Below are 10853 nucleotides of genomic sequence, written 5' to 3'. Positions count from 1 at the left end.
TACGTCACCTGGGGACAATAACGTGCGCAAACATGTTGAGATGGTCCGACTCAGTGATCAGATAAGCAGGCCGCAGAGGGTTGCATTGCTTTGACCGGTGCGTGTACAGCAGTGACGACTGCACTGGATTAAGGTCAGTGGGAGCAGGGCTGACGGGGCCTTTGAAACAGCCAATCAGAGGCAGTGGCGTCTTCCACGTCATGACATGAGCTGTCACCTCTGCGTGGGTCAGGGTTAGCGGAAATTCAAAATACAGATCATGTTTATTGAGAAAACAAACCCCTGGGTTAGCAAACGTTTTTTGTCAAGCTCCATGTTAGATTCTATCAAAATGGAAAAAGCACAGCTGATTTAGTTAAATATTATAAAGTTATACAAGTTTCATACCAATTGGATACTTTTTCTATGCCGGCTGTCTTGAAGAATGAACAGAGAGGCCTGCAAAGATGTGCACATGCTGCTCTCTGGTTGGGTGGATTCATCGTCTGTCAGTGCTGGTCACCGTCAGTACAACTTGGTCAAAGCATTTTGGATTTTTTTTTCTCCAACCTCCCTCCCCCGTTTCATCCCTTTTACCTTTTTCTCCAGAAGCACTGTACTGAAAACATGACAGCAGAGACCTGAGAGTATCTTTCTAACTCGGAACCCCTTAACCAGGCGATTTAAAACAAGCGCGAGCAAACCTTGCCCTTGTTGTCCCACCACAAAATAACGAAGAGATACTGTTAATTCTGGTTTATTTTCAGTGCAGTGCAATTCTTTGGCTCTGCTCTGTGCCATGTGATCTCACCTCAGCCTTCATCTCAAGTGTGTCGATAGGAAACACCAAAAGCGGATCAGCCAAGCAGCGAAAAAAAAAAAAAAAAAAAGCTCTCAGATTACACACTCACCTTTTGCACACACACACACACACACACACAGGGAAACGTACACTTTTCCCAAACGTCCACCCTCTCCTTTTTGTGGCACAGTCTATAAACTGGTCTGTCCATTATTGATGACTGTGGGCTGTGGGGATCGGGGTGGGCACTGTTCTGAATCGGGAAAGGCACGGCGAAGGCAGTGTGCACAGTGTTTTTCTTTTTGTTAGTCCAGTTGCCTTTAAAGTGAACAACCCCCGGCGCCTTCATACAGTACATATTTAATGTATAAAAAAAAAAAAAAAAAAAGAGAGAGACAGAAAAAACTGAGACAGCTTTCTATTCTCCCTCCCTGTTTTTAGTGAATAACGTACTGTGATATTTACGTAGGCTACAGAGATCATGTTGTTTGGCTGCTGATTTACTGTTAATACTATCTCTCAGTTGTGGCTTTGCTCATGGTGACCCAAAACACCCCGCGACCCCCCCCCCCCCATTTCCTTTCCCACCCATCATAAACTCCCCAACTCCCTACATTTAACAGGGACGCCAACCTTAGCTGTCCACCACCTTTCTATGTACCACCAACTTTTTTCTATCGTCACAATGAACGTTTGGCTTTCCTCGGCTCTTCCTTTGAGACCCTGGTTTCTCACAGGGAAACACTCGGCCATCGTCCACACTCTCACGTTGTAGACCCATGTACGACATCTTCTCAGTCCTGTGTGGTGTGTGCTGTTTTCACGCCCAACAGGGGAGACCGGTGTTGACCCGTCCTCCTCCTCAGGGTGATGAGCAGACACCAATATGGACACCAGGAGTCTGTCCTTGTCCTCTCCCTGGACGTTTCTCATTGTGGTGTATATTAGCATTAGGTAATATAGACCTCAATGCACTTTGCTTTGACTTGAATCAGCTCCTTCCAGTGTACCTGTATAGGTAATACCCAGAACTAGCCACTGGAGGGCGCCAATGTCTTAAATGTGAAACACTTCAATTTGTGGATATTTGCACAGGTACTTTATTTATTTTTTAGAATAATATCATTTAAAAAAACAGGATTTATATCAGTCAGTTGATGACTGTATATAAAATATATGAATATAGTATATATCTTAGAGCTCAAGGTTTATTTATAGCTAGAGCAAGGGAAGTACTTCTAGTTTAAAGCAGATTCTGTCAGTGACAATGGGGAACAAAACCAACCTGCAATCCTGCATGACTTCAGAGTTTGGGTTTTAGGGGGAAAAAATGAAACATGATGCACACCTAGGATTGGAAGCTTTGTGAGATGCGATCGTTTTTAGACATGAATTGATACAAAGAAATGGTGCTAAATGTAGCACCAAGCCCCCCCCCCCCTTTCACAAAAACAAACAGGAACGCTTGGGTGAAACACAGTGACTTTACTCGGGTTCAGTACACTCAAGAGGGCTTCTGAGGTCTTAGGAGTATTTAGGTATGCCATGAAATGTACCACAAGGTACAGTGTGTAAGAGAAAGGTTCAGTTTTAGATCCAACAAGGACACTTACATTGGGAATAAATTGTGTAGTTTGGTTGTATTTTAACTTAAAATTCACACCGATCCCAACGAGTCCCCGACATGTTGAGGAGAGCCCTGGGTTGCATTCAAGCCATAGAAATGTTATGTCACTGTCTCCTTATAGCAAATATGAATCAGGTTGTTTGGAAAGCATTTCAGTGGGAGTTATTGAAGTGAAACGGGCTACAAAGCAAATAACTTTGTGTAAAACTCAAACTCACTCTTAGTATAAGATAGATGAACATTGTCTTAAGGTGGAATCTACTGTGAAAAATTCTTGAGAAGAGTTTTGTTGAGTGTTGAGTAAAACACGTGTGTACCTGCCCGGAGGCCGCGTGTCGCCGGTCTGATTTTAGATGGTGGATGGTACAGTATTAGGACCCCAGGGGGGCTCAGTATTTAACATGCGCTGTCTTTTCAACACGGATTTTGGAAACAGTTGATGTTATATGCAAAAGAGACTGAAGAACACACACACAGTTTGACCTGTATGAGTAATTTTACACTTCTACTGCTGTTTAATTCCTCCCCTCAGAAACAAACTGTAAACTGAGATTGAGTGGTTGTGGTATATAAGGAGAACATGGAGCTGAAGATGAATAAAATTCACTGATGTTGGCATTTTTTTCCCTTCATTTCTGGTGTCTTCATTTTATAGTTACGACACATCTGAATATTTATCGATAGCTTTTCATCATCTGACGAGGTGAGTATTAATATGGCAAGATAAATATGGGATTTTCCTTTTTTAAAAATGTCATTTCAAGTTTCTCATGCAGCGACACAAAAGATCAAAATGATTCATATAGTTTCACGGGGCACTTTTTTTTTTATTGAACAGTATGAACAGCTTCAATAATCATTACTTTTTATAACAAAAAGTAGGTGATGCCACGTCTGCCAGGCGAGCCCAGCTCAGTGGCGGCTGATCCCAGGATGTTACCAACCAACACTGGAGAACTTGGGGGGGAAAAAAGGTTTAAAGGAGAGAGAAAAGGGAAAAAAAAAAAAAAAAGCTGGAAGGAAGAAAAAGAGGAGAGCAGAGTCAAGAGTCTCTTGGTGAGCGGCTGTTTCCTCTGCACGCCCGTCAGCTGGCTCGATTGCACATGAATGGTCACGAAAAAAATTGTCCCTCTTTACTTCTGGGCGGGGATCATGCCGTCGATGGCCTCTCCCTTCTCCAGCTTCTTCTCCATCTCGACCATCAGCTTGACACCGTCAACCACCAGCTGGACCTGGTCCACCTCGGAGGAGCCCAGACGGTCGGCGTTGGAGATGTCGAACACACCGCCCACGGAGGCAGTGTCCACACCACCTGAAGGGGACAAAGGACGAGGGATGAAATGCAGATTACGCGTCACATCCTCCGGCTCAGAACGCTGTAGGATCTCTGCAGAGATCTTAATAGATGCACGAGCTAAAGAACGGATATGTTTGTACCTGTGCCACGCTTCTGCAGACGCAGCCTGGTGAGGATCTCCTCAAACTTGGCATGTGTGCTCAGCTTGGGCAGCTTGACGTGGACACCGCCGCGCAAGCCGGTACCCAGGTTGGAGGGGCAGGTCAGGATGTAGCCGAGATGCTCGTTCCACATGAAGCCGTGGTTGTGCTTCTTGAAGATCTCCTCAATCTGGCAGGTAAGAGCGAATGAGAGTCAGCGGAGCATCCAGCAGAAATCGCGGCTTAGTTTTGACCTATTATTTATTATTTATCTATTGTGTGTGTGTGTACCTTCTGCAGGCCAACGCAGAAACGTCTGAAGACCTCCTTCATGTTGCCTCCCTGCTGCATGGAGATGACACGCAGGTGATCCTCCTCGTTCACCCAGACCAGGAAGGTCTTGTTCTCGTTGTGCCTGGACGGTGATGGATGCAAAGGATCAACATACAGTAAAACACACAGGGTATGCAGAGAGACTAAATGAAAGTGCAAATCCACAGCTGGCCTGCTGACAATTATTGGCGATACTCACCAGATGCCTCTGCCGTCGGGCCAGTCGCGGGCCATGCCGGCGCAGGTCAGCAGGGGAGAGACGGGCTTGTCAAACAGGAAGTGATCACTGATCAGCTGCTCCTGCTCGGCATCGGTCATGGACTTCAGGGGGTAGTACTTTCCCTTGAACTCGCCATCCAGGCTGGTCAGAGCTGGAGAGACGGATGTACAATTAGGAGATTTAAAGGTCACTCAACGTGACCATTGGCTCTGATTACGCATTGAATGAAACAGCAGAACAAGAGTGTGTTTCCTTGTTGGACACTTTCCATTTCTTGTGAGCAGCCTGTTGTTTGGGAAAGGCCTCGCTTGCTGCCCAGCCCTTTGCATACTTGCGCATTCTAGCTATGAATATCTTACCCTCAACGGACAGCTTCTCAATGAGTCTGCGCTCGCCACGGCTGGTGTGGGGGGGCAGGGTTATTCCCTTGATGCTGCGGCCAGTACGGACACGGCTGGACAGGACGTAGTTGGGGTCCAGGTCGTCACCACCCTAATGACAAATGTTTGATTACAAAGTGAAATAGCGGCATTGAGCATCATCATCATCTGATTAGTTCCTTTTTGTCTAGTTGAAGGTTTGCAAATAGATTTAACATCTGAAAGTCTTTTACAGTAAGTCTTGTGTTTCCTCTAGTGGTGTACATGTTTGTAAGAGTGTTTACTTAATGGACCGCTGGGATACCGTACCTTCAGGTTCTCGAAGTTCAGGTCGGTCTTGTGCTTGTCAGTGGGCTTGTATCCACCATGACGGTCGGAGATGATGGGGTCAAACAGATCTTTGAAGACCTCGTAGGACTCCTCATCACCAGCAACGCAGCCAACAGTCATGATGAAGGGGTGACCTGAAGGCAGGGAGCGAATAGGAAAAGCAGGAGTTAGAAGATGGGAGGGAATTTGATAGACAAGCCTCTGAGCATTTCGTCCAAAGATTTCCTTGTCTAATGTAATCTCGGGTCTCACCGGGGTTGTCGACACCAGTCTGGATGACATCATCCAGGGTGAAGCCACTGGGTGTCTGCTTGTCCCTCATCTTGCCATACAGGTCCTTGGTCAGGACCTTGGCCATATGGTTATTGTGCTTGGACAGGTCGGGGAACTCCTCCTCAACTTTGTAGTTGAGCTTGAAGTTGTTGTGGGTGTTTCCGAAAGGCATGATTGCTTTCTTACACTGCAAAGAGAGGGAAACACAGGGTGAGCCAAACTTCAACAGAGGCTCGGGAGCATCAAAAGCCGATTCATCCTACATCTGACGCTGTCAAAAAAATGTCAACAAAGATTCTTCAGCCTTTGGAGATATGGGATATTCTGCTGGACAGCTGCAGAGTTTAAGCGGTGTCGGCAGAGGAATCCTGGTAACAAGTGACACTCAATTCTCGACGGCTCAAATGTCCAGTTGAAATAGAGTTGGGGGAGGAGCGCGTCTTGGCTGGGTATTTTTAGCATCAGCACATCTGACTGAATACCCTTTCTTTAACATGCCCTCAGCATATGTGACTAGCATTTTAACCCAGTTCTCCAATGTACATGTTGACACATAAATACGCATGAAGAAGTCTTTGCTGGGCATGTTTTTACATACGTGTTCCCTTTGAAAACACTCCAACACCTTCTTTGTATCACACTTGTATCACCACTCAGCCTATAGGTTAAAACACTTATAGTTGTCACCATGCTGACCTCCTCCAGGAGCCCATTCCACCATGGTTCCAACAAGATCTATTTCCTCTGATTGTCTACAATCACCTTGCCTTGAGACGCCGATCACACGAACGATAAAAGACTGACGCATGTAATGACGCACTCGTGACATCACCTGAAATGTGATCTTTAGTGAACGGCAATGTAGCACTTGGATGACAAGCCATATTGGTCATTTCTGACGCGGCAATCACTTTGCTAAGAACAATTGTCTTGTTAGCTTAAAGTCCAAAAGTGTGACTCTTAAATGGCTAAAACCAACTAGTGCACATCGAGGTCCTTCAGGCAGTCTCTTAGCTGTCTCAAGCTGTGAAGCACCTGTCCTCATAAATCACCGTCCAAATGAGGGGAACCATTTGCAGAGAGCATTAATGTTATGTAGTGATACGAGTCACCAATACAACAGCAATGCAGCTACTACTACGCTAAAGCATAACCTTCATGCATATTTTCAACGTCAATGAGAATAATCTTTTCACCCCCCCCCCCCCCCCCAGAATGCATCATATAGATTCAAACATCCCAGAATTGTTGTGCATTTATCCTTTGATTTCATCGTGGACTTTGAGACCCAAAACCGTTCATCGTTATCATAGTTATTATTTGCCCTTCTAAATGTTTGGGTGGTTCTTCAAATCCTCCCGACTCCAAATATCTGCTCCTCCTTCTTAAACTCCACACAACGAATAATCTCGGTGATATTTATTTACCTGCACACCAGACAAGAACAGAGGTAACAGTCCTTGGGATCAGATCCTGTTCACCACAGCCAAAATAGGGGTCACCCAACTCTGGAGGTCTTTGCTCCCTGCTTATATACCGGGCAGACACTCAGCCATTGGCTTGTCCATTTTAGTGCCTGCTGCACTCTCATTGGCCAGATCCCCTGCACAGTTTATGAAAGAGACGCATTTACATCTCAGTCTTCCAAGATGGGTCCTGCAGCTGTACCCTTATCCCCCTCACCCTCCTCACCGACCCCCACCCACCCATGGCCCATACATAGCGCCAGTTGGATGGTGGGAGTATCTGAGGGGGGGGGGGGGGTCACAAGGGTGCGTGAGGGTTGGTGTTGGGGGGGATTTGAAGCAACTGAAAAAGGCTGAGTTTCACTTTTGCCAAGCATGCTGTCGGGATCAGGGGTCCTTGTGTCAGGCGTGAAGGTTGGAAAGAGTTGGTATTCTTTTCACTCATCAAATGGCTGCCACAGTAATGCTGAGAGGCATTTTATCCATCAGGTGGGAGTCAGAGTTATCTCTGACTGATGTACGGATAGGGAGAATGCTAAGCATGCTTATTCATTTGATGGATACCGCCTTGATGATGAGTGATGGCCCCCTTAAGCAGGATTGGTCAGTTTTGTACTATGGAAAGTATGGATACACTGCATTCAACAGCAGCAGCTTGTTGGGGTAAATTGTTTCCTGAACTGGCTCAAAGCAAAAGATAAAAGTCCTTTTATTATACATACACAGCAACTTTTCCTCCAGGAGGAGGTTTGTCGTAGCGTAAGATGGTACGATTAGGCTTGTAGTGTCATATTTTTTATCACTTTTTGTAATAATGCTCATTGTTATGCTGTCAACAAAATACACAGACTCAAAAATAAAAAGTAAAAAATGTCCTTTTTTTGTTTTGGATAGCGTTAGATGCGCAAATGTGGAAATACTGTTGCTGTTTTGACTCCCGCTGACCTGCAGAGGAAACTCCCTCAAAACAGCCGTGACTCAGTCTGGCTCTAATTGATATGGCGATTATCAGACTTTGAACCTTCGATGGGAATACTGACTGTCAGATGGAATGTTGAGGATGACAGATGATGCCGTCTCTGACATTCGCTCCATTCGCTCCATTAGCTCCATTAGCTCCCTTCTTTGATACTGTATTCTCTCAAATGTCTCGCACTATCTCACCCATGCTTATGCGCTGCAGCTGCTTCAATACAGTTTCATCCAGAAGGAGTGAAGGACATTTTTATGCCATGCGACTTGCAGTATTGTCAGAGCTTTTGTTTTTGTCTTGGTTGACGGCTCCCAGTCAAACTGAGTCTTACTATTTTAAATCTGTTTTCTGATTTTCTTAAAGGGGCCGTTCTTTGACCCAGGTGTGTTCTCCTGGGATCCATACCTGCCGATTCACCCCCACCTCCAGGAACACCACGCTAGTTTGGCCTGTACCCAAAGTAAAAATGAAATACTGTTGTCATACTGCATATAGAACAAAAGTGAAATACCAAAGGTGCATCAGCAGTTCTAATGGGGATCCATAGGCGTGTTATCACAGGCACTGTTCCAAGAGGGGGGCATCCCAACAAGCAGGCGAGTCTGTGGGATGTCCCAGCTGTCTCTGACTGGCAGCTGACTGGCTCACACCTGCTTCTTCCAGTCCCCCGTGTCATTACCACCCCTGTCTGTGCAACCAGCACGTAGAACACTCCCCCCCACCCCTCCCTCCCAAATATCCAACCCAACCCCTGCCGCACACTTCAAGCCTACAGTATGTTCTCTAACTCTGCTCTAGTTGTATTTTGTTCTTCTGCTTTTGGTGGTGCCAGCGTCCAGAGAGTGTCTGCTGCTTCACAGTGCCCTTTTTGAATTGAAACCCTGTCTCCTGTTACACAGCTGTCTGCTGCCTGTCCTCCTCCAAGTGGGAGGTCACCAAATTAGTCTCTGTGCATGTTTATACTATCACTCTGTGCACCAATCTGCCCCCTTTCCCCCCCCCCAAAGGCACACACAACCCTCGTTTTGTCTTGTTGAAGCTTTCTGTAGATATGGAAGGAGAGTCTCAAAATCTTTTAGTTACGTAAGTAAGACTCACATTAGGCTCGGCTAACTTTTAAATCTCCAGAAGGAAGTAGTATCACCTGCAAATGAGACGCCAGATAGAGTGGCTGGCTGCTGACATTTTACCCCGAGCACTTGAGTAATGCCAGTCTAGAACAGTTATGCAACAGGGTGGTGATATGATGATGTGCCTTCTTCTCATGTCGTCCACGGAGTTCCTCAAGCTCGACAAGATGCTGAAACCCCCACTGAAATATTCACTCATTACAACTTGGGACACTTTCCAGCCGAGGGCAGGTACACTGTGCTTTTTTGATAAAACGCTGGGTGAAAAATTGTTTTGGGGGGGGGGTAGAGGAATTATTTGGTCACAGCATGTACAGTTTCATTACACATAATAGTTTTTTCTGAAATCTTGGAGTGTTGAACCTGAACTATTTCTGTTTTCTTATCCCACAGAGTGTGTCGGAGGGGGGGGAAGTGAGCATTAGTCCGTGGCCGTGCCGGAAACCTTCTTGATACATACACAGCTTGACCCTTGGAAAGGAATCCATGCCAACTGCGCTGACCTGTGTCAGAATAGCGCGGTGACAAGCTGCAGCTGCGTCCTGTTCTACCCTTTGAGTGTTAGGTGAGAGCAAATTATGTCACATTGGTCGGGAACGGGGCAAATGTGTCGTTTAGATATCTCTGCCACGCGTAGTGAGACATGTCAGCAGTTCCTGCATTATGTAACCATTTCAATGAAATATGATTGGGAAAGTAACATTATGTGCTTGGCAACCAAATACAATGACATAGCAAGCCTCTATAAATAACGCCTTTATGGGAGACTATATTTGAAGCTTCTCTCCCACATTAACTTCAACACCTGTCTGTGGAGAACTAGCAGATCACACACACACACACAACATTTTTAACAGATTTAAGGGAATGCATTTGCTCTTGAAGATTTGTTTTCGAGACATCTATTTGTTTGAGAACAAATAAAATAACACAATTTATAAAGTGAACTTATATATATAAAGCCTAAAAACAGTGACTGATGATAATAAACTGAAAGATGAACGTAGTATTGACCGATTATAAATTATCCAAGCTGAACTTTCTTTTGCAGGCCCGGGGTGGTGCCTCTTGGACTGTTGGGTGGTTGGTCTTACTCCATTGAAACTAAAGACGGCAGGGTCACGTGTACATAGTGTGGTCGAGGGAGGCTATAATTATACCAGGCTCGCAGGTCCATCTGCACCCTGTCAAACAGGAGCCCCCCGCCCACCCTGGGCCCCCGATTCAATTTCATCGAGTCAGTCCTCTATCCATGTCAGACTTGACCAGACATCTCCTAGCTTTGGGTAAAGGGGGAACCCGTTTACTAAACCTTTCAAAAATGTTGTGAAATTAAGCTGCACGTGTAGGCGACGGGGCCGGAGCAGCGCTGTGGTGCTGCAGCAACAAATTACAACAAACGACGACCAAATTTTAGATTATCAGTGGTCAAGTGAGCTAAAACGCCTTCGATATGACCAGAAATCATTACCGTTTTTGTACATGAAAAGTTCATGCATGATGTGCACTATGAAAATCCATTTCAAAGCTTTGCATCCGACTAAAACGATATTCTATCAAGAAAACAGTGGGCTGAGTGAGATTTGCCGTCCACTTCATCTCTTCACCAAAGTATTAACAAGTGTGTCATGCAGGTGCTGTTGCTAAGTAGGATTAACTGGACCAGAACACATGAACACAGTGTGCTCTAGTTGGAGAATGTCTATTTCAGCGTACCGAACATGTATCGGTGCATGCGACTGGATAAAGGGCCTGCATTCCAGAGGCTTTGAGTACAGTATGTGACCATGGATGGCTGCACATGTGATGTGGCATTTGACACGCTGTTCTGTGCAATGCAAAATGTACACTGCACTACACCTGGCTCAGTGCCACAACCCTGGGGAAAAAGAAAAAAAAAATA

The 10853-nt window shown here is 45.6% G+C and overlaps 1 protein-coding gene across 1 annotated transcript; it reads right to left on the bottom strand.

Annotated features, from left to right (window-relative positions):
- Positions 1 to 3214: 3214 nt before the first annotated feature.
- On the bottom strand, positions 3215 to 6879 carry ckma (creatine kinase, muscle a). Its single transcript, XM_070916680.1, has 8 exons — positions 6809 to 6879; positions 5361 to 5568; positions 5088 to 5242; positions 4758 to 4890; positions 4378 to 4549; positions 4137 to 4260; positions 3846 to 4035; positions 3215 to 3720 (listed from the first exon to the last, which is right to left on the bottom strand). The coding sequence occupies exons 2-8, from the start codon at positions 5551 to 5553 to the stop codon at positions 3542 to 3544; spliced, it is 1146 nt and encodes a 381-aa protein (XP_070772781.1). The 5' UTR covers positions 5554 to 5568; positions 6809 to 6879; the 3' UTR covers positions 3215 to 3541.
- Positions 6880 to 10853: the final 3974 nt, after the last annotated feature.

This window comes from Enoplosus armatus, chromosome 13 (genome assembly GCF_043641665.1).
Source record: "Enoplosus armatus isolate fEnoArm2 chromosome 13, fEnoArm2.hap1, whole genome shotgun sequence".
Classification (NCBI taxonomy): domain Eukaryota; kingdom Metazoa; phylum Chordata; class Actinopteri; order Centrarchiformes; family Enoplosidae; genus Enoplosus; species Enoplosus armatus.
This window is presented reverse-complemented; position numbering and strand designations above follow the sequence as displayed.